We start from the raw sequence: 25219 nt of genomic DNA on the forward strand, positions 1-25219 counted from the left end.
AGTCTGGCAGCTTGTGGAGTACGTACGTTGATGTGCAACCTGATATTGTGTTGAGCAGCCCTCATTAGTGTCTTATTGCTGCAGCTGAAATGCACTCAGTGGCGAGAGCTGTTAATGAAGACGAGCGCTCGGCAGGACAGAGGCCTGGTGGACTGGGGACTGGCGCGGCGCTGCTCTCGCCTGCCCGTGGCGGCGCTGCGGCGGCTGCAGTCTTCGTGGGGCGGCGCGCCGCCTACCGCGGGTATATAAGACGCGGCGCGGGCGGCCCGCGGAGTTTCTCCCGACACCGCCGCTCTGCCCCGTCCGTCGCCGCACGGCCCGCAACACCTCGCTACAGTACCGCGCTCTTCTGCAGGTGAGTCCCTCTCTCTGCCAAACTCTTCCTCCGTCAGCCAGAAGGTAAAGCTGGAAGCTAAGGATTCAATGTCCCGTAGACACCGAGGCCATTCGAGGTAGAGCACTAGCCTATTTGGACAAAGATAGGAGAGGAAATTAGCTGCCATCTGGTCTGGTTATCTCTGCGTGATTGACTGTGTGCTTTGGGGTGTTCGACGACCGACCCAGTGGTCTTCTTCAAGTGCTGCGAACTGTGTAATGCGACCCACCGTCTAGACCCCTACCTGTATGATTAGACTCGATAAGAGTAACAGCTCGCTGCACTTCAAGAAAACTGCGTCGTTCGTCGAAATATTGTGCATGACGTGGAATCAACAACTTGTCTCTACATACGAAAGCACACCATTAATCTTGCGATATTTAGGAAGGGACCACCCGAAAGAGATTTCATGGAAGTGGTGGTAAACGTGAATAAGGATGGCCACTCGAAAATTTCAGTCCCAACCCCCCCCCCCCCCCGATTACAAACCTAATACCTTAACCGAAGGGAGGAGGGAAACGTAGATTCTGTGCAATTTCAAACAGCTACGCGGTTTATCAGAGGATTTTCGCGGTGGTCACCAAGTACTTTCATGGCTACAAAAGGAAGAAGGAAGGAAAATTAAGTTTAACGTCCCGTCAACGATGTCGATGCCAGCAGAGATTGAGGCAAGGATGTTCAGAAGCACCATCACAGAAAATCTAAACTTTGTTGCCCGATCGAGATTTTAAGCGCCGTCCGAATGCGAATCCAGTGTACTACCACGTCCCTGATAGAGACTTCCCCTAGGAACAAGTTTAATCTGAATAAACAGCCGGTGCAGCTTATATTATCATCATCCCATTTACCAGTTTCTTCCGCAACACACGTTTTATTGCATTTGAATGTGTACATCTAGCGAAATCATTTATGAGACGTTAAACTTTTCCATGAATACTACATATTTTTCTGGCGGCAGGATGGTATCGTAAGTACACTAAGTAACTCAACTAATCGGCATTGTGCTCCGTAAGCTTCCGCCGCAGCAACGTTCTTCACATGATAGTATGCAGTTTCCTTTATCCCGCGTGTGGATCTGTAACAGTATAGCGCAGATGACTGTAATGGTGATGGTTTGAGTGCAATTTTCCGTGTCCGCATCAATGAAAAGATATTGAGGTTCAACGTCACATAAATTTAGATGTATCTAGAGACGGATTTCTAGCTCAAATGGACAGTTTTGTGGGAAGGAATTAGTTGTGGGCTCATAGAGAGGACACTGCCGACATTCTTCTGAAGTCATTTGTGGAATCCACATGAAATCAAACTCTGACTGACTGCACGAGAATTTGAAGCCTACTCTTCCTGAATATGGGTACGATGTATAATCTCTCTGCCACATCACTCATTCTGTGCCTGGAATTAAAGTCGTGAAAACGATTATGAGCCTGATGAAAGAACGTAAGTCTCTTTCGGAAAAGTCGGCTGAAGTGGCCGTGCGGTTAAAGGCGCTGCAGTCTGGAACCGCAAGACCGCTACGGTCGCAGGTTCGAATCCTGCCTCGGGCATGGATGTTTGTGATGTCCTTAGGTTAGTTAGGTTTAACTAGTTCTAAGTTCTAGGGGACTAATGACCTCAGCAGTTGAGTCCCATAGTGCTCAGAGCCATTTTTCTTTCGGAAAAACAAAACTCGGTTTCACAGTATAACGTCATTACGTACTCACACAACGTACTGATCATTACGAACTGTCTCACCTGCCTTCACCCCGTAACAGACTGCTAACCGGATAGAAATGTCGCGGGAGACATTCGTGTACGATTTGATATGCGCCGTCGACAGTTCTCAACTTCTAGCAGCTCTCCTGCCGCGATCGAAAATATCTACCATCATCGGATTTGAACCAGCATCTTGCGATTTGAAAGCCACGCCTTGACAAAGGTGTTTTAACACACATGTCCCTTTAGGAGGTGAACTAGTGTTCGAAATTCACCTCCATTACCTCCACTTCTGCGCCAGCGTTCTTGTGACCATATTCTGAAAGTGAGCCATCATAATGCATCTGGACGAAAGAATATCTGCCTGCGCGCGCATGCATGTGAATATAAAATCGCTTATTGATGACAGACTTCTGCTTGAATTAGACTTCATCGTACTAAATAAACTGGCGCTGAACAACATGGTACGCACGTTTAATGCTCCACTACTGTCTAAATGCGAAGTCGTGTTCCAAATCTCGACTCTGTTTGTCAAATGTAGACTTCTCTTTTTGCACTAACACCACTCTAGGCGACTACTTAATACCAGCTCTGCGAGGGTCGTTACTCCCTTGAAATTCCACCGTGCCCTTGCTCAAAGTGTCACAAAGTATTTTTATATGTGGTGCGGATAATCAGCATGTTATTCGTCTGTCTAGGACACAGTTTTAGCCCTCAAGTCCGCTGCTTCCACAAGCGTGTAAAAAGAAGTTTGGAGGAAGACGAGAAACGCCCTGCACATGAAAGTTACTAAGACTCCACCGAAATTGTCAGTGATAAACTTCTCCAATAGTCATGCCACCACTGCAAACAACAAGAAATGAGGTATTGCAGGAATTAAGGTCAGTGAGAGCGGAGGTTTTGTTTCTTTTCCTCAGACAATCCACGGCGAATACCGCTAAAAACGGACCTTAAAGAGAGAAAGTCCGAGTTTCTCCGCTGTCGGTTAGGAAGATTTTTAACAATATTCGATGTCAGAATTTTTTCAATGCAGAGTTGTTTCTATTCTAATTCCACACGTTGACATTGGCTTCACTGATCGGTTTCTTAAAGTGTTTGATACACAAAACAATTGATTTTCTGTTTTCTGAATATCAGGTGACAAAATCAAAATTGCTCGAAGCACTGTGGGACTTAACATCTGAGGTCATTAGTCCTCTAGAACTTAGAACTACTTAAACCTAACTAACCTAAGGACATCACACACATCCATGCCCGAGGCAGGATTCGAACCTGCGACCGTAGCAGTCGCACGGTTCCACACTGAAGAGTCTAGAACCGCTCGGCCACAGCGGCCGGCTATCAGGTGACTATTTAACAATTTACTGTTTCCACAGAATTCGCATTCCAAGAAAAGGGTTTAGCATTTGAAGAGACTTCAGCTAAAACTTCCGGGATGAGAAGCAGCGATCGATATAAGAAACAATTCATTGATGTTCCATGCCCAGCTGCGGGATATATCTTCAGTGACGAACCGGTCACTATCGCAGCTGCCGAGTCATCTGTGAAGAAGTAGCCCTCAGATGGGGAGGAAACGTCGGTGAATAATGAATACCATAATTATAGACCAGACTCTCTCAAACTACATGTTTTAACTGGTCTAAATACCGACAGTAACAACCCGCATTTCATTATTTGGAAAGAGTTTTCTGTATTTATATACTGCATGTGTGAAGTTATTTTAACAAGATTCGCTATCTGAATACCATTAAATGTAAAGTGTGTGTATCGTGCGGATGATTACGACTAGTGTTTCGTGGTTCATTGCTGGTATGGTGGTGTTGTGTACGTTTGAAATTACAACAACAAAGAAGTTGAACCCAGTGATGGAGCGTGCGTGGCCTGTTCTTGTGTATGGCCTCTGGGTGTGATGGCTCCATACGAATCTGCATAAGAAATGTCATATGCCTTCACTCCAAGAGACACTGCGATGAGTTTTTGTCACTTAAACCGAAATTGCTTACAGTGTAGGAGCCAATAACTATACGCCGATCTCTCACTTCCCCATGCCAAATTCCAGTGATATTTTTTTCTGCGACCAGCACTAGACTGTACTATGTCCAGTCCGAGCGAGGTTGTGGTGCTGTGCGTGAGCATCAATGGCTACGTAGATGAATTGTATTACACATATACTCATCATTCTCAACCTCGAAGAGCCATGCGACGTCGGAGCCATTGCACAGCTCAAATTTTTTCTGACCAATGCCCAGCGAGTTGAGAATTGAGCGGAGAGGCTCGGAATTGGGAATTATTTGGAAGGGGTTTTCCCATTGCTGGCATTTGCATTACAACAGAGGGATAGCTAAGACCTTTACTGCAATCGGGAGATTAGAACTAATTTAAATTCATTTCTGGGGCAATGCATCCCAGCTAAAGGAGAGGTCTCGTCCGTGTTTGTGTAACTGTTTGGGTAACACAGTAAAGTCGACTGCTTATTATGACAAGAACGGGAGTCTCGCACGTTGTTTTACAACACACAATGTCGCTAACTTCAGATACAGGAGCAATCAAACAGCACACGGAAATTCCAGCAGTTTAAACGCGTAGCATGAGGAGTGAGTGTGCAGTGGAGCGACAGGATTACGACAGGCAATCAGAATTGCCTCCAATGACAGTCGTGGGCAAGAGTCGATGCCGCGGCTAGAGTCAGGAAAACTTTGCGTTAATTTCCGAGGCCGCCGGTCCGGATATGAGATCCGCTTCATCGCGAATAGCGCTCCGGGTCACGAAAAGTCGTGCGCTTGCAGCAGCCAGCGTAGCGTTGCTTGCGTAAGCGAAACAAGCGTAGCGCGGAGGAGACCTGTGATTTGCTAACGAACCTGAGCTTCTCACAGACAGATGTGCTGTTATTAACGCGAGCATAACGGTACCATCGTAATAGCAGCGCAGAGCCTACAGTTATCACCTGGAGGCCAATCCCCAATCGTAAAGTCAGGAACATAACCTACAGCCACAATAGTTGCAATGTGCAATTAGTGAATCCCGAGCATGTAAATAAAAAAAACGTATGTTCTCTTTTTTCGTGTTATTTGGCTCACTCCAATGCCGATATACCGAGTGATCACAATAGCTTAATCACGACATAAACGTGGGACGCTAAACAAATTATGTATCGAGGCTGTCATTGTCGTAGTGAAGTCTAATCGGCAGCCTTCGTTAGAAACTATGGCTCCAGAGTTCAGATTTGCATCTAGAAGTGATGCCTTTTTCTGTGGACGTATTTAGATTCCTTTGGTTACCTCCAGTAAGAAACTAAATATCATGGACGTTAACCTTTATTTCGAATTCCAGAGCTGAAAAACATGCCGAATTTCACTTTGAAACAATGAAAGTGAATTATGTGAAGTGAGGAATCAAACTACACGGGGTAGCTGTAAAGTCGTCATGTGTGGACATGAATAATGCCAAACCTGGTGGAGAACATGACCTTTGGTGGAGGAGATATTATCTTGAGGGCATGTTTTTTCTCGACTTATTTTGATCTCTAGATAGGAACGTTGAAGCCAATCAGGTAATAATGAGCACTTCTTCAACATTCAAGCTGCGTCTACTAGTTGGATCTGTCAACATGATCATTTTAGTGTTAATGAAACAAAAGCTATAGCCGAGCGATGAGCTAAAACAGGAGTGCCACATACCTAAAACGAAGCCCAGATCTCAACACAGTCCAGCCTAGTCCATCATGTTCAGTTATACTATCGACCATACCATGTCACACCGTAACGGATAAGTGTTTGTCATTTTCCAAAGATAACGATCCACATACGTGAAGAAATATACAGCAATTCTTTGAAAAATTTCCCATAAACAGCAGAAGTCGAACTAATTGTGAAATACTGATTAGTTTCTCCAGATAAGCAATTTCCTGTAAGGAGCCCACTCACAGGAGCAGCATAGACTTTCTGGTCGGCGTCACTTTTTGGATGACTGGAAAAATCGATTAAGATATCCCACGAGGAAAAGTTCTGCAACAATGACATTACACCAACATTGAGTTCAGGAAGCTACTATTCGTCTTTGTTGGCCAACGTGTAGAAGAGAACGGCGTTCCTCGCCAGTCATCATTCGAATCAACGTTTTTTTTTCGTACGCCTCAAAGCATTTCCTTTTTTGGCTACACAGCGTAGTAATATTTTTGTATTTTTGCATCTGTCGCTGCTTTATAGCAATATATTTTTTATATCTCTACTAGTTGAGAGATTCCGATTCAGTACTTCATGCAAAAGGATTACTGATGCTCTCATATCAGGAAAAACCTGATGCAGTTAGTCTACGAGTAGCAAACCCAGGAGACTGCTGAAAGAGAAAGCAGTCAACTATAGTGCGATTGGTGGAAACGAACAGGTTTTCTACTACTCTGAAACTGGTTTCATCTCTAGCTAGTATTTCAAGCACTCGTATTTCCCCATAAATACAGTATGTATGCCTGGAAACCGCTGCTGTTCCTCCCGCTCATTCTGATTCACCACCAAAGCCAACTACAGTGATCTGTTGAGTTGTGAACACAATCAGTAGCAATGAGCTCTACACACGGCAAATAAATTCGATGATAGGCTCGTCGAAAGAATATCCCTGACAAGTGCAGTGGGCTTGTCGTTGCTGCTTCGTGCGTCTACCTCAACCAATCGCGTATCGCGATTTTATACACGTCTCTGTGGCAACGCCTCATTGTTACTGCACCTCTATAGAGGACAATCGTTTTCGCTGCAGTCGTTTGTGCTTCCCAGTTGGAAGTTGGCAGCTGTCAGAGATTTTCTTTCGCCGACTCCACCACAGCTCGGTGTAGAAAACGATTCTGGATACCAGCTCATATGGAACAAATGAGGAACACTTTGCCACGGAGGAAACACACCGGAACGGGGCACTTGTGACGACCATTGACCGATAGTCTGGATGGACATCATGATAAGTGCAAGGACATAACCGCACAGAGAGCTACATCATACTGGAAAGGCATTGTGCAAAGACGGAGATGCAAAAAGACTGGAGAGACAGTTCATCGTGTGAACAGAGTTACCTATGCATCTCTCGGATCTGAATCCTATAGCTTTGGATTACTGTCGGAGAAATGTTGACCCGTTAGGGTCGTGATGTCGCGTAGAGACAGACAGGAACGACACACGTACACGTGCAAAGTTATATGGACAGTCACAGACTGTGCGTTGACTGATCAGCTGCCAGGTAGGATGCAATGACAGTTGTAATCAGTGCTCGCTTCCCGCGCCCAGGTTCCCGGGTTCGATTCCCGGCGGGGTCAGGGATTTTCTCTGCCTCGTGATGACTGGGTGTTGTGTGACGTCCTTAGGTTACTTAGGTTTAAGTACTTCTCACTTCTAGGGGACTGATGACCATAGATGTTAAGCCCCATAGTGCTCAGAGCCATTTTTTGTAATCAGTGCACGATACTTCTCCTAGTGCAACTGTTTCTATTGTGTGCTCACCCGTGGCAGGGTATTTCTGGTATATCATTATCTAATCAAAAGTATCTCGACACCCCTAGGTAATATGGAATTGACCACTAGATGTAACAAGAGACGTACGCCCCAGTACAAAAGGAGACGGGGGTAAAGTATTGTCAGTAAACAAACAGTAACTGCATAATGGGTCGGCCACGAGAATTCAGTGACTTCTAACGTGGGGCTAGTCATTGCATGTCAACTGAGTAACAAATCCATGGTGGATACTTTAACCACGCTAAAGGGGCCGAAACCGCCTGTTGGTGATGTGATTGTGAAGTGAAAACGAGAAGGAACATCTACAGCTAAGCCAAGAAAGGGCACACCTCATCTACTGACGGATAGCGACCGTCGAATATTGCCGACGGTGGTTGTAAGAAATCGCATGAAACCATCGGAAGGGATGATTTTTGAGTTTCTAAGTTCTACCTGCAGTCCATCTAGCACAATGACTGTGCGTAGGGAGTTATAAAGAATGAGGTGCAATGGACGAGCATGACCTCATACGCCGCACATTTCTGTAGTCACGCTGGAGGTGAAGAGCGGCGCCACTGGAGACTGGATGACTGGAAACAAGTGATTTGGAGTGACGAATCACGCTGCACTTTGTGGCAATCCGAAGGAAAGGTTTGGGTTTTGGGAGTTACTCAAGAACATTACTGGCTATAATGGGTAGTGCTAACAGTGAAGTATGGAGGAGGTGCTGTTTCCCCTGGTAAGGACGTTGTCACATTATTGCACTTAAGAAAACGCTAAATACGGAAGGATATGAACACATTTTACAGCATTGTGTACGAGGTGCATTCAAGTTCTAAGGCCTCCGATTTTTTTTCTCCGGACTGGAAAGAGATAGAAACATGCGCATTATTTTAAAATGAGGCCGCGTTCATTGTCAATACGTCCCAGAGATGGCAGCACCGTACGGCAGATGGAATTTTACCGCCAGCGGCGAGAATGAGAACTGTTTTAAATACTTAAAATGGCGACGTTTTCCTTACTTGAACAGCGTGCAATCATTCATTTTCTGAATTTGCGTGGTGTGAAACCAATTGAAATTCATCGACAGTTGAAGGAGACATGTGGTGATGGAGTTATGGATGTGTCGAAAGTGCGTTCGTGGGTGCGACAGTTTAATGAAGGCAGAACATCGTGTGACAACAAACCGAAACAACCTCGGACTCGCACAAGCCGGTCTGACGACATGATCGAGAAAGTGAATGTTGAACAGATCGCTTCCAGAGTTGGCATTTCTGTGGGTTCTGTGCACACAATCCTGCATGACGACTTGAAAATGCGAAAAGTGTCATCCAGGTGGGTGCCATGAATGCTGACGGACGACCACATGGCTGCCCTTGTGGCATATTGCCAAGCAATGTTGACGCGCAATGACAGCACAAATGGGACTTTCTTTTCGTCGGTTGTGATAATGGATGAGACGTGGATGCCATTTTTCAATCCAGAAACAAAGCGCCAGTCAGCTCAATGGAAGCATACAGATTCACCGCCACCAAAAAAATTTCGGGTAACCGCCAGTGCTGAAAAAATGATGGTGTCCATGTTCTGGGACAGCGAGGGTGTAATCCTTACCCGTTGCGTTCCAAAGCGCACTACAGTAACAGGTGCATCCTACGAAAATGTTTTGAAGAACAAATTCCTTCCTGCACTGCAACAAAAACGTCCGGGAAGGGCTGCGTGTGTGCTGTTTCACCAAGACCACGCACCCGCATATCGAGCTAACGTTACGCAACAGTTTCTTCGTGATAACACTCTCCGCGGCCGCACATTCACCAGCCGTGCTGCTATTGCCTCAGCGATTTTCCAGTGGTCAAAACAGACTCCTAAAGAAGCCTTCGCCGCTGCCGTGGAATCGTGGCGCCAGCGTTGTGAAAAATGTGTACGTCTGCAGGATGATTACGTCGAGAAGTAACGCCAGTTTCATCGATTTCGGGTGAGTAGTTAATTAGAAAAAAAATCGGAGGCCTTAGAACTTGAATGCACCTCGTACTGCCTACAGTAGAGGAACATTTCAGAGACGATGACTGGGTCAGCACCCTGTCAGAAAAGCATCTGTGAGAAAATGGTATGTGTACAATAACTTCCAGAATTGGACTGGCTTTTCCTGAAACTGAACATGGACCCAATGCAGCACAGTTTGGATGAATTAGAACGTCGACTTCGCTCCAGATCCCGGCGTCCAAGATTACTTACCTTCTCTGATTTCTGCTCCTGAGGAAGAATGGGCTGTCATTCCTGTACGGACATTCAGACGCTTCATTGAAAGTGTCCCCAGCAGACTCCAGGTCGTCCTAAATGGGAAGGGTGGATACATACTAATATCCACTATAGGTTTTCAGATACTTTTGGTCGGACAGTGTAAACGAAATCAACACATGTTCCAGATCCCGTATCATTTTTAGATATTCCAGTACCCATGTTAACAAAAGCAGCAGAACGTGCTACTCTGTAACTCTGCAGTTATTGAAGCACTGAAAACGGAAGGTCAGTTATTGAGGATACAAGTATATAGAATGTTTATTGGTGTGACACATCAAATTGTACCTATATCCCTACAGAACTACATAAAGGCGCACATGTGAATATACAGCACTTGAGTCTTACATAGCGGGCGTCTACGTCTGCAATTAAATCGAGGTGGAAAGTTAAGTGGCCGTTCACTTGTCGAGGGATGGCTGAAACCGTGCCATTCGATTGGTTCCGCTGCCGGGCCCGCGGCAGCTGTGTGCTTTGTCACGCAGAGGGAAACCGAAGGCCAGAGCGGCTGCTGGGAGCAGAGAGACAAGGCAAGGCTGTGCCCGAGAGGCGGCACTTTCCTGGCGCGCCATACGGCAGCCGACAAGAGCCGCACTTTCACACCCCACGTCGGTTTTTTTCTCCGGCCTACATTCCCCAGCAGCCGCTGTAACTCACCGCCCTCCCGAAAGTGAACGCGCCGCCGCCAGCGCTGCACTTAAGGTGATCCGCTAGCTGAACCACGATCTCTGTAAGCGTTTGTATGTACTAATCACGATAAAGTTGTACACATACATCAGTGTCTATATTACTAAACTGCTAACCTGGTTCATGGTCCACGGTCCCAGTTGCTGGCTGCCCTCTAACCGCTTCCAGGGACTACAAAAATTTGATTTTCAGTATTTCATACACACTGAGGTGACAGAAGTCATGGGATAGCTTGATGCACATTAGTCATAGGATAGCTGTATGCACATATACAGATGACGATACTATCGCTTACACGAGGTATGAAAGGGCTGTGTATTGGCGGCGATGTTAGTTGCACTCATATGATTCACAGGGAAAGGTGATTATGGACGCACGAGATAAAATTAAAAAATTTTGAACGCGAAATGGTAATTGGAGCTAGACGCTAGGGACATTTCATTGCGGAAATTGTTAGCTAATTCAGTGTTCCGGGATCCACAGTGCCAAGTGTGTGCGGAGAATACCAAATTTCAGGCATTACCACTTACCACGGACAACGCAGTGGCTGACGGACTTCACTTAACGACCGAGAGCAGCGGCGTTTGTATAGAGTTGTCACTGTCAACACACAAGCAACACTGCGTGAAATAGCCGCTGAAATCAATGTGGGACGTACGACGAACGTATCCGTTAGCTCAGTGCGACGAAATTCGGCCTTAATCGGCTATGGCAGCAGACGACCGACGCGAGTTCCTTTGCTAATAGCACGAAATCGTCTGCAGCACCTCGTCTGGACTCGCGGTCACTTCCGTTGGACTCTTAGACGACTGGAAAATCGTGGCCTGATCATATGAGTCCTGATTTCAGTTGGTTGATGGTAGGATTCGAGTGGAGCGAAGATCGCACGAAGCCGTGCACACAAGTGGTCAACAAGACACTGTACAAGCTGATGATGGGCCCATAATGGTGTAGGTTGTGCTGACATGGAACGGACTGGGTCCTCTGGTCCAACTGAAGCGATCATTGACCAGAGATGGTTATTCTCGGCCACTTGGAGAACATTTGCAGCCCATTCATGGACTTCATGTTCCCAAACAACGATGTCATATCACTGGGCCATAACTGTTCGTGAGTGGTTTGAAGAACATTCTGGACAATTCGTGCGGATGATTTGGGCATCCAGATTGCCAAACATGAACCCCATCGAACATTGATGGGACGTAATCTAGAGGTTAGTTTGTGCACAAAAGCCTGCACAGGTAACACTTTCGCAGTTATGGGCGACGACAGAGACAGCGTGCCTCAGTATTTCTACAGGGGACTTCCAGTGACTCGCTGAGTCCATGTTACGTCGAGCACCTGCACTACGCCAGGCAAAAGGAAGGCCGACTCGACATTAGAAGGTACCCCATGACTTTCGTCATCTCGTTGTAATTATGGACTGAATTTTAAAAAATTAAAATGCTTCCATAGTTTGTTCATTACAGTGTCCCTGAGTGTATTACGGGTCGCACCTCTCCCCATGTGAGCGTACGCCCAGCATTATCGAACACGATCGATTGAGTGGACCACATGTGGGGAGGCACAATGTTGCGTGGGTGTTCTGACCTCCATAACTTTTAACACGGCCCACTCACCAGTCAATGTTATTGTGAGATTGTGCTCCTTCAACATGTGTGTCTTTTCAGGGATGCATTCGGCCCTGACTTCACTTTTATGGATGACAATGTGCGATCGCGCCGAACACCGTAGGTAGAGGAGGTCTTGAAACGAGAGAATTTCAGCGCATGAACTGGCCTGCCTGTTATCTCGATTTAAATCCCATAGATCACGTGTACCATAGGTTGGAAATACGTATCGCAGCATCTCCATACATAGCAATGACCACCAAGTAGTTGTCAACTTCGCTGGTGGAAGAATGGAACGGCTTACCACAGGGGTCCTCATCAACCTTGTGTCCATCGTGGGAGTGGGTTGCAGAGCATGTGTTGCCGTCTGTGGTAATCACACATCCTATTAAGAACCATGTCCCTCCCCGACTTCTGTCATGTCCAAGGGACCATAACAAATCGCGCTGATTTCAGTGTATTATTGTCTTCCAATAAAATGTCATTTCTGTTCGTTTCATTACACATTTCTGCCAGTTACCTTCTGTATTGTACTGCAGTTCTTTCTACGTATGGTCCAGGTTTTATTGAGCAACGTTACTTGGCAGTGACACATCACGCGAAAGTTACTTTCGGCTTAAGTTTGGCACACCAGTGTATTACTTGTTTACTGTTAACTCCACTTGCAATACATTTTGCAGACAGTATCCACATGTACCACTAACTGTTCTTCAAAGATTACATAATTTTACGACACATAGTTCAGGAGATATGACGTCAAAAACATGTAATGCATGAAAAACGAGCTTTTAATTAAAACGGAGCGTTTGGTGACTTCCAACAATCTTCCACGTCTTCCGGAATCCCGAAACCGGTGTGCTTATGCGCTCGTCTACTCGGGCAGGTGTGGTTTTTCCTTTACGTAGATAGAATTTATTACACAAGAAGTCTTCCACGATCACCTGATTATTAATTGATAATGGCCGAAAACAGCTGAGCCCTTTGGCTAATAAATGCGGCCTAGTTAAAGGAAAAGCGACCTCGCTTCATATGAATAGTGTTGCTTTAAAACGGAATAAGTCGCAAACTAGGCGTACTGACTTAACGGACGACAGATAAAATGTTATAAACGATATTTCTCGCTTGTCATTTTCGGTCTCTGACTACGTAAGGCAATCCAAAAGGAACATCGTGATTAAAAACGACTGAAACCAGTTAATGCGTAGCGACAGATCGATAAAAATAACAGATAATGTAAAAGAAAGTTTCTTTTTTTGCCTTCATTACATGTGTTTTTTTACGGACCCCCCTATGTCACACGGACAACACATAGGTAATAATCCATTGTATCCACACTTTATGAAGCGTATGTGGAGTCACCGACGTGAGCGCGTTTTTAGTTCTGGAATCGTTTTTTGCAAAGGAGGCACATTCACAAACAAGGTCCTTCGCACAACCCAATGGGTGTCATGTTCAGAGCTCGAGGTGGCCAAGACCACAGTATCGCCATGTCCAGTACGACCGATTCAATTGTATGGAAGATGTTCGTTTAATAATGAACGAAACTCCACACCCCAGTGTGGGTGGAGCTCCATCCTGCTGAAAGATGTAATCCATTGAATCACACCAAGTTCACAATTCTAACACGCAGAATACCTTCTCTACGGGATCCACTTATGACACGGAACTTTTCACTTATGCCTCACTGTGCAGGCACCGGCTTCCGATTTACTGCGCTTGCTCACTCATAAAAATTTTGACCTTCCTTAACATTCTCTATAATGGATTAAATATCGGTAGCCGTTCGTAATTGGTGTATTCATTTTGAAATGCTCCGTACAATAACGAATTTCGGAATAAATTGTATCAAATAAATATAAACCGCTTTTCGGAATAAATATACACTGCTGGTCACCCAAAATGCAACACCCTGAAGGAAGCATCCAGATCAGGTGAAATGTGCAGCGTGCGTTTGCGGCAACGTGGAGGCACATGATCAGCATTTCAACAAAGGCACGCATCACGGGCGCCAGTAGTGCCACTTGCAAGCTTAATATAAAGGGAAACGGACGGAATTGTTTTTTCGTGCGGTTCTATTGTGTAAGCAGATTCAGTACGGCTCGTAGAAGACAGCGAGCATCTTTGGAGGGCGTTTCGGAGTTCTAATGAGGAAGAATAGTTGCCTTCAGGGCTTGTATATTAACCTTCAGAGAAATCGGTGATCGTGTAGGACGGAACCAAGCAACTGTGATGAGGATCTGCAATCGCTGGATGCAGGAGGGAACGACGGACCGACGCGACCGATTGCACCCACCTCGTGTGATGACAGGCTTGTTGTGCGTGTGGCAGTGATGGATAGCCCGGCCATATTATGAACCTATTCGGTCTGTTTCGCAACAAGCAATGTCCGCGCTTACCATTGGACGTCGTTTGGAGCAGTGTGGACTGTCTGTAAGGCGTCCATTATTGCGTTTACCACTGAGTCAACGTCACAGGCAGCGGTGCGAACAAAGACGGATATGGACAACCAAATGAAACGACATTACTTTTACCGACGAATCCCGATTCTGCCTGCACCACCACAATGGTCCGCAGTGGTTAGGCACTGGACTCGCATTCGAGAGGACGACGGTTCAATCCCGCGTCCGGCCATCCTGATTTAGGTTTTCCGTGATTTCCCTAAATCACTCCAGGCAAATGCCGGGATGGTTCCTCTGAAAGGGCACGGCCGACTTCCTTCCCCATCCTTCCCTAATCCGATGAGACCGATGACCACGCTGTCTGGTCTCCTTCCCCAAAACCAACCAACCAACCACAATGGTCGGATTAGAGTCTTAAAACACCGTTATGAGAGACCGTTGAACTTTTGCCTTATCTACATCTACATCCATACTCCGCAAGCCACCTGACGGTGTGTGGCGGAGGGTACCCTGAGTATGCACCGCCAAACTGGTTATCCACCCCTATTGTGATTTGGCGTGGTACTGGATTCCACTCACGTACCCCCCTAGTACGCATTGACAGTACACTAACCAGCCAGTGTTACATCTATGAAGTGCTGGAGCCTCTTGTCCCCCCATACTTCGCAGCTTTCCGATGGCCACATTGCAGCTGGATAATGCGCGACCACACGTACTAGGAATGTTCGAGTCTTCTTCGTCGCTCATCGTATTGCAGTGCTGCCTTGGCCTACCTGTTCTCCTAATCTCTCGCCTATCGAAAACATCTGGTCGGTGACTGCCCGCTATACACCACTCGCTGCTACACCATATCACCTTTGACAATATGTGGAAGCAGTATGAGCTGCTACACCCCAGCAACGTATCCAGAGCCTCCTTTATTCAATGTCGAGGCTTGTAGCAGCGGTTATAGCCAGCGATGGAGGCAATACTCAATACTGACTCCATCATCTTCCTCATTTCTCATGGGGCTGTATGTCCAATCATATGATCTTTGTACAAAGTGTTACCTTCCATATCAATTCGGCTGTTATCCCTCCGGTCCTTCTTGATAATTCACTTTGGATTGCTAACTAAAAGGAAAGTGAGCTGAATAAGCAGGTTTTAAACCTGGCTCCAATCCAGAGGCCACTCTCCTTTCGACTACATCTTACTAATGATAGCTTCTACGATCACCGTGTGGAGCGCCTTGGTTTGAGTAAGCGATCTCGACTAGGAATGCGAGTTAAATGGTGCATTATTTACTATGACACAAGTAGCTTCCTTTTGTGATGGGCCGTGCTTGTAATCATGACAGGTACTGCTAAGTGAGAGAACAGCGCGAAAATGACGCAGCATTCCTGCCGCAGGTTGCGCCGGGTTTCGCCGGTCTCTCCGCCCCCACGGCGTCCCACTTGCTGGCGGTCAGTGGCCGGCCAGCCGCAGCGGCGAAAGTGACGGCGGCGAAAGCGCTGCTACGACAGCACACCAGCTGCTCTCTGGTTCGATGCCTGGCTGAGCAGGTGTGCTCCGTCAACAGTCCATGTACAGCCGCCGAGAGAGGCGTTGCTTTATCGATAGCAGAGCGTCACGGTCAAGCGTTAGAAGAGTCTACCTCACTGTTGCTGTTGTTGTTGTACACATCACTCACCTTCCATTTAATTCGTTTCTGGTACTACGTCATAGTCCACAAATGTGGCACGTACTTTCTCTTCACATTATTATTCTTTTTTGCATTACAACTCTCGATGCACCTTAAGATTTTCAGCAGTTTGCTTCCATACATCTTCGTCCTCTGTATTACTCGATGTAGCTGTTTTGTTACGAAACAAACTATTGACGTTGATAGGTTTACGAGAAGTATCGATAGCACACACATTCTATCAGGAGGTCCTTTATACGTGCCATGTTTTTTAAGTAAGTACCGTTTTGAAATTAAAAAAAGACGTGCTAAGATATCTCAATAATTTTATTTTTACATGAAAGCCTGTACCTTAATCTACTTTTCTACATAATTTCCGTCAATATTGAGGCACTTGTCATAACGTTGTACCAGTTTTTGAATACCCTCCTCATAGAAGTCTGCCGCCTGACTTGTTAACCACTGCATCACCACTGTTTTGATTTCGTCATCGTCTTAAAGAAGCTGACCGCCCAGGTGTTTCTTCAAGTGCAGGAACAGATGGTAATCACTGGGCGCAAGATCGGGGCTGTACGGAGGATGATCTAGAGTTTCCAATCGAAAATATGTGATGAGATCTTTGGTCTGATTCGTCACATGCGGACGGGCATTGTCTTGCAGCAAAGCGATGTCCTTGCTCAACTTCCATGGACTGTTGCTTTGATTCTGGTGTGACGTAGGCCACCCATGTTTCATCGCCCGTAACAGTTTGGTTTAAGAAATCATCACCGTCGTTGTGGTAGCGCTCAAGAAAAGTCAATGCACTGTCTAAACGTTTGGTTTTGTGCACATCCGTCAACATTTTCCGTACCCAACGTGCGCACAATTTTCGGTAATTCAAGTGCTCGGTCACAGTGCCATACAAAACACTACGAGAAACGTTAGGAAAACCATTCCGCAAGGAGGAAATCATAAAGCGTCTGTTTTCTCCTACCTTATTGTCCACTTCCTGAGCCAAACTTTCATTAACGACCGAAGGACGCCAACTCCGTTGTTCATCGCGCACATTTGTGCGACCATCTTCAAATCCTTTCACCAACTTTCTTACCATGCCATCACTCATAATGCTTTCTCCGTAAACTGCACAGATCTCACGATGAATATCGATCGCTTTTAGGCCTTTAGCACTAAGAAATCTTATAACAACCCGTACTTCACAGTAGGCGGGACTCACGATTATCGGAGGCATCTTAAACACTCAGTACACGACGTAAACAAGGAAGAATCAGACTGTAATGGCGTCAGTGCGCAGATTAAGGTACAGGCTTTCATGTAAAAATAAAATTATTGAGATATCTTAGCAAGTCTTTTTTTTAATTTCAAATGGTACTTACATAAAAAAACGCCTCGTAATAACGTTTTAATCTCCTAAGTATAGATGTCGAAATTATGTGAAGGCTATAAGCTGACCAGACAAAATATCCGTCATTAGACTGAGAAGAGCACACTGGTCGATTTGGAGCGCTGTAGAAGGTGTAGGATTGGTACGAGGTAGTCACGTGACCATCCACCGCTACCGTCAGTAATATCATTGCAGTGGTTTTTGGCAGTCGCATTTGTGGCATCAGCGCAGTAAGACGGCTCCAGATGGAGACGTGACAGAATCGCACGTTGTGTTTGCACGTGCCAGTGATCACACCGTAAATGAAGTTGCCCGATTTGTTGGTGTATCAACACAGACTGTCCAATGTGTCTAAAAGGAATGGTGCATCATTCGCCGCCATGTAACACGGCGAAACAGCAGTGATGGCAAAGGAATCCTGATCAACAAGGACCAGAGACAAGCGTTGCGCGTTGTCAGTGATAGTTTCAAACCCTGTAGGAACTGCCGACGTGAGTGAATTACCTGGACCACTTTCCTTGCGAATATTGCACAGTGAACTGCATGTAACTGACATCTGGAGTCGGGTACCTCCCCGATGGCCATTGCTCATAACGGCACATACACTGAGATGACAAGTGTCACGGAATAGCGATAAGCACATATACAGATGGCGGTAGTATTGTGTACGCGAGGTACAAAAGAGCACTGCATTGACGCTGCTGTCGTTTCTACACAGGTGATTCATGTGAAAACGCCCACAGTCAACAGTATGCTGAGAACACCACATTTCAGGCATTACCTCTCATGACGAGCAGGCTGTTGACACCCCCGTCTTCCAAGATGACAACAGCTGTGTTCACAGTGGTGCCAGCACACGCTCTGGTTTTCCGAACACTCACATCCCCCGCCGCACCTCGACTGGCCCGTAAAATCATGCGATCTTACTCCCATATAAAATGGTATTTCACTACCGGAACAAAAATCGCAACACCAAGAAGGAGTTGTGCGACATAAACGGAAGTTGTTAGAGGTGTTTCTACATCTGAACCATGACGTCTATTTAAATTTCCAAGATGCAAATCAGTTTTACTTTAAATACACGCTGTAGATGTCGTGAGCGTTAGCTACTTTACAGATTGGACATGGTGGGTTGATGTTAGTCAATAATACCTTTAAGACGACAAAGACGCCATCCAACACCTTAATGAGTTTGAATGATGTCGTGTAATAGAGCTACGAGAAGGTGGATGTTACTTCGGCGATATTGAAGGAAGACTTGGCAGGAATGTAGCCACTGCACGTGACTGCTGGCAGCGGTATCCACTGGAATGTACTGTCACAAGGAGATCGGACTCCGGACGGCCGAGTGGCACTACTGAGAGGGAAGACGATCGTCTCTGGCGTATGGCTCTGGCACGTCGTACCGCATCTGCAGCAGTAATTTCAGCGGCAGTTGGCACCACAGTGACGCAGCTCCAAGCCAGGCGCCATGTGGCGTACATTCCACTGACCTCAAACCACCACCATTTCCAACTTCAGTGGCGTCAAGCAACAGCTCACTGGAGAGCAGGTTGGTGGTCTGTTGTGTTTTCTGATGATAGCTGCTTATGCCTCAGTCCCAATGAAGGCCGTGTGTAGGAAGCCAGTTGAGGACTTGCAAACAACCTGTCTCCTTGCTGGACAAATTGGACCTACACCTGGAGTTATGGTCTGTAGGGCGATTTCGTATGACAGCAGGAGCACTCTCGTGCTCATCCCACGCATCCTGACTGCAAATTTGTGGTAAGTTCAATGGGACCAAATTGCTGAGGTCATCGGTCCCTAGGTTTACACACTACTTAAACTAACTTACGCTACAGACAACACACACAGCCATGCCCTAGGGAGGACTCGAACCTTCGACGGAAGGGAGCCGCGCGAACCGTGCAAGGCGCCCTACACCGCACGGATACCACGCGCGGCTTGTTGCCATTCATAAACAGCACTCCAGGAGGTGATTTCCGACAGAATAACGCTCGCCCAAATACCGATATTGTAGCCCGACATAATCTACAGTGTCGGCATGTTGCCTTGGACTGCTCTATCACCAGATCTGTTTCCAATCGAACACATAATGTAAGTAGGCTGTTTAGGTTTTCTTATTGGTAACGCCACGTAGCGCTCTGTATGAAAGTCACTGGCTGTGCTGTGTGCAGTCTGTGGCTAGTTTGCATTGTTGTCTGCCATTGTAGTGTTGGGCAGGTGGATGTTAACAGCGCGTAGCGTTGCGCAGTTGGAGGTGAGCCGCCAGCAGTGGTGGATGTGGGAAGAGAAATGGCGGAGTTTGGAAATTTGTAAGACTGGATGTCATGAACTGCTATGCATATTATGATTTTTCAACACTATTAAGGTAAATACATTGTTTGTCCTCTATTAAAATCTTTCATTTGCTAACTATGCCTATCAGTAGTTAGTGCCTTCCGTACTTTGAATCTTTTATTTAGCTGGCAGTAGTGGCGCTCGCTGTATTGCAGTAGTTCGAGTAACGAAGATTTTTGTGAGGTAAGTGATTTGTGAAAGGTGTAGGTTAATGTTAGTCAGGGCCATTCTTTTGTAGGGATTTTTGAAAGTCAGATTGCGTTGCGCTAAAAATATTGTGTGTCAGTTTAAGCACAGTCTTGTATAATTGTTCAAAGGGGACGTTTCAATAATGGCTCATCATTAGACGACGACAATTCCGACCAAGTGCGACATACATGGAGCTCCATCCCAAAAACTGACATTCGACACCATTACAACACAATGCATGCACGTTTGCGTGTTTGCATTCAACATTCTGTCGGTTACACTGGTCGTTAATGTACCAGCATTCCACATTTGCTATGACTTATCTCCACTTACCTCTAATCTTGCAATATTAATCACTTAAATATGTGACCTACGCAAATGTATTTCCGAAGATTAATTACGCTACATTAGCGTCGATGCCTGTGGCATGGAGGACCCAGGATCGATTCCCGGTATCTCCTCGGATGTTTCTGCGGTAGGGAGGTCTGGAACAGGGTCCACTCAGTCCTTATGAGACCATCTGAGGAGCTGCTTCAATAAAGAAGCGGAGGCATCGCCAGGATTGATCTGCTAGCAATAACAGCTGAAGGGATTGGGGACTTGCTGATCACATGTTCGAAGATCATGGAGCGCTCCTCGTACTGCCTTGAAGGCAGCATTCGGCCAGTCGGGAACAGGCCTGAGGCTAGTCCCTAAAGTGGTGTTTATGATTACTATTTGAAATTAGCTAATGGAAAGTCTGTGCGATTTGGTATCTCTTCGGGATCTAATTCTCAATGTGCGGTTTTAATTGCATGTAGCTTACCTCAAGAAACTTTCGGTCTCTCTTCCTCGTCGAACTGATGCCATTATCAAGGTTACAGTCGGTGTTATACGGTTTTAGCGTCATGACTCCGGGGTGCGTCACCAATTTTTTGTCCAGTGATCTTGCTATAAATGTTAAATGTCAGTAGTGTTCACTGCAACAGCTGAAGGATATAAATCTAATGGGCAATAAATAAATGCTACAGATTTATCAGAGCATAAAGAAGGTTTGTCACGAGCACAGATTCAGGAAGGACAGATTTTACAACACAGGTTAGAGGCTGTTGTTGGACGGAGAGAGATTCTGCTTTCCATCCGCGCCTGACAACCCGCCTGCATATTCACGGGGCGGCAGTGATTAGTAGCTGCTTGATCGCTTCCCGCTATTTCTCAACGGCGCTGTGACGCGGCAGATGTGGAGCAGGGTGGCCGATATCGCCGACCCGATCTACGGCTTCATCGGCAGGGCCCCCCCTGCAGGCATACGGCGGCGCTGTTGCGTAAGGCGGGTAATGGCAGAATTAGGGCCGAGCCGGCGGCGGCAGCTTTCACTGCGAGGCGGAAGCCGGCAGCCCTGCCCAGCAGCAGGCGCAGGCTAGAGCTGCTGCATTTCCATTTCTGAGCGGGGAGGGGTCTCATGCCTGGTCCGATCCTCTCCTGTACCTGTACACACAAAATACTTACACCCGTCCTGGCAGTCAAAGCTCTGATAAGTTCGAGTGAGCGTAAATGCTGCTTCTCCGCCAGACGTGGTACACAGCAACAGACTTGGCAGCACCACACACCAGGCAGCCACAGCGTCGCGAAACACACATTCTCCCGAAAAAAATGCAACACCTTCAAGGACAAGAGTGCAGGACCATTTTGTTGACATATGCTGCGCCAGATAGTTCGTCGCAGTAGGAGTGTACGATAACAAATTCATACCAAATGAAAAACACGTGCCACAGTAAACATTGCCCAAACAATCGCATTAATACACAGTACCCCCCTCTGGCAGTGAAGCAAGTGTGTATTCTCGCATGCAAATAGCCATAAGGATTCCGAATGACATCCTCCGACAAACTGCCTCGGGCAACCTGAGCTTTACTTTCAGTTCGGCAATGATTCTTACAGACTCAGGAGAACTAGTAAGTTTCTTCTTCATCACCTCTCACATGCGTTCAGTTGTCGAGAAATCTGGTGATCTTCTTGGTCAGGACAGTTGCGTTACAGCAGTCGTATGGGGGTGTGCATTGTCCTGCCGAAAAACATCACCTTTCTGTCGAAGAATTGTCAGTAGCACCCTGTTTGAATATAGGAAGCAGATCCAAATATATGTAGGTTGCTGTAGTATGCAGAGCTGGAGAGGCCTGCACTAACATGGAGAGTTGCATTAAACTAGTCTTGGGACTGGAATTCACAACAACGGTAAAAATTGCCTCATGCATGTCCCTCGTTCTTTATCGCAGAAAGATGATGCGGACAGCAATTCCACCGTCGAACATCCCTGAAAAATATTGCCACTGCAAGTCTTGTAAGTCTTGGGACAACGTGAAAATAAGAATAACAGATCTCTCGTGAGAGAAAATTGCAAAGCTCTCCGCTGAGAGTTGGATTCAGTTTTTGTATGATAAGTTTTCAGTTACTGGCGAGTAACGCCTCAGTAAAGCAGTGGGTTTTGAAATGTGTCATGTGCCATGTTTTTGTAAGTGCATTAAATAACAATTTCAAGGAAAAACATAATATGTGTTTTCGGTTACAGGTGTTTACCGATGTCCGTGGTGTTTCGCGTCTGCATTATCGAGGATAATCGGGAACTTTCTGTATTTGCAAGCGCACGCGCGCGCTCGTGTGTGTGTGTGTGTGTGTGTGTGTGTGTGTGTGTGTGTGTGTGTGTGTATATGTGTGCGTGTTTGTGTGTGCGCTTTGGGTTAACAAAACTTTCTTGTTCGACTCATAGCGAGCCACATTACCGAAAGACTGACGAAGAAATTAAAACTCAGTTCCTCATGCGACACTGGTTTCTTAAATTGCGTAAATAATGGAAGGCCAAGACAGTTTACCCTACAGTTACACCTGAAATTATTCACACTAAACATTTATTATGGCGGTCTCTGCTGTCTGATACTGAACTGTTCATCTTAACATATATAGAACAAGGAATATTTTCTTTTTATAAGAATGTACCTAAGTTTTTTTTTATTTTCAACCTAATGTTCGTGCAGATGGGAGAGAAAATAACATATTACATACCCAATATTTGTTACCCATTCCCTATTTATTCGACAACTGGATTATCAACATTTTTCAAGAAGGCGTCGCATCTCGTTATGTGAAGCAATACCTTAAGGTATTGCGTAGTCAGCTTTTGCCTTCAGTTTCAACACTCAGAGCTCAGATATGATTACTTTGTAGGCGCCAGTCATGGCCTATTCAACTCTACTTATCCTAGCAGCTACTTTGATTTTGTAATTTAGTAGATTACTACTTTATTTCTTTTTAAAAAGAACATCTGGTGACTTGCTAACATGTCGGAACGTGTAATGACACAACGTGAGTTATCTTCGGCTGAAAAACAAAATTTAAAAAAAAATTGTTCACAAGAAAGTTACTGTGATTCTCTAGGGCAAGGTTTGGCAAACTAAGTTTAGGGGAACACTGGTGCTCCGCGTAAAGTGAATAAATGCTCCATGAAACCTATTAAAAACATGGGTGATTCCCATTTTTTGACCTAACTAATTGTTTTTTAAATTTTATTATGGTTTCTCGTTATTAGTTATCTTTTAAAGCTGAAGTAATCACGAAATAAAACATGTTTCTCATTTTTTTTTATTGATCCTGAAAATAATTAATGTATTCCACCAAAGTACCAGAATTCTCAAAGTGTTCTGTCAGAGGAAAAAGTTTGGGAAGCCCTGCTTTAAGGCAGTGTCTTCCTCGCCCATGTGAGAGTTTCGCCTGCTGCATAGGCAGCACTGCAAGCACCACTGCTCGGCGGGTAACCTAGGACGCAGGCGACCAGATACCACACGCGTGTGCTACAAGAAGGCGGTGTGTGTGTGTTACAGGCACGAGGATGAGGGTGCTCCTGCTGGTGGTGGCGCTGGCGGCGTTCGCGCGCGCACAGGTGGGCGAGGAGTTCGACGAGGAACTGGAGGAGGAGCGAGGCAAGCGGCAGACGTTCGCGCCCCGTGGCGTCACGCAGATACCCAAGGGGGTGCCGCTGCCGCAGCAGCTGCGCTTCCCGCCGCCACAGGTACCGCACCCTGCCCCTGCCCGTAACTACACGTAAACCACAAGACACTCACCCATGTACAAGTTTGCACAGATGGAGGGGGTGCAGTGGTTAGTGCGCTGCACTCTTTCAGGAGGACGGCGGTTCAAATCCTCGTGTGGCCAGCCAGATTTAGGAAGTGAGCGATTACCTTAAACGCCAGTGGCGAATGCCAAGACGTTTGCTTTGAAAGAACACTATCCATTTCCTTCCCAGTCCCCAGTCTGTTAACGACTTCGTCCTTTCCTTTACAAGTCAGCAATACAATGGCATAAATATCGCCAACATTACTCACTCCCCTTCATTGTACAGGAGAGTGCTGTACCTTGGAACACTTCTCGCACTTTCGCCTCTAGAAGGCCCTGTAATAGAGGCTATTATATTTTATTATTTCTTTTTGAAATAATGGCATTCACTTTTTATGCACTGCAGTCTATTTTTCTGAAATTACAAAAACTGCTCTGAAAAGTAAGTCTTTTCCAAAAGTTAAAAAATGTTCCACCGTACACCACGGTCGTGTAACTATGAACAAATATCCTGTGGAAATTTGAAAATGCTGCACTAGAGAAAATGTTGTCCGTACTACAAGGGTGTAAAGAGTCGGTTGATTGGTTGGTTGAAGGGACCAAACAGCTAGGCCATCGTTCCAACGGATTAGGGAAGCATGGGAAGGAAGTCGGCCGTGCCATTTCAAAAGAACCATCCTGGCATTTGGTTGAAGCGATTTAGGGAAATCACGGAAAACCTAAATCAGGATGGCCAGAAGTGAGTATGAAACGTGGTCCTCCCGAATGCGAGTTCAGGGTATAATGAGTATAATTGCAGATACATTTATTGGTGACTGGGGTTAGTGTACTGAACAACATTCCATTAGTATTTACTTTGAAACTTCCTGGCAGATTAAAACTGTGTGCCCGACCGAGACTCGAACTCGGGACCTTTGCCTTTCGCGGGCAAGTGCTCTACCACTGAGCTACCGAAGCACGACTCACGACCGGTACTCACAGCTTTACTTCTGCCAGTACCTCGTCTCCTACCTTCCAAACTTTACAGAAG

General features: G+C 46.0%; 1 protein-coding gene across 1 annotated transcript in view; it reads left to right on the top strand.

Annotated features, from left to right (window-relative positions):
- Window positions 1-222: 222 nt before the first annotated feature.
- LOC126259925 (bromodomain-containing protein 4-like) overlaps window positions 223-25219 on the top strand; it is a 70668-nt gene continuing 45671 nt past the window's right edge. The window contains exons 1-2 of the mRNA XM_049957017.1: window positions 223-355; window positions 23958-24145. Coding sequence (XP_049812974.1) covers window positions 23966-24145 — 180 coding nt within the window. The 5' untranslated portion in view covers window positions 223-355; window positions 23958-23965. The remainder of the gene's footprint in view (window positions 356-23957; window positions 24146-25219) is intronic.

This window comes from Schistocerca nitens, chromosome 5 (genome assembly GCF_023898315.1).
Source record: "Schistocerca nitens isolate TAMUIC-IGC-003100 chromosome 5, iqSchNite1.1, whole genome shotgun sequence".
Classification (NCBI taxonomy): Eukaryota; Metazoa; Arthropoda; class Insecta; order Orthoptera; family Acrididae; genus Schistocerca; species Schistocerca nitens.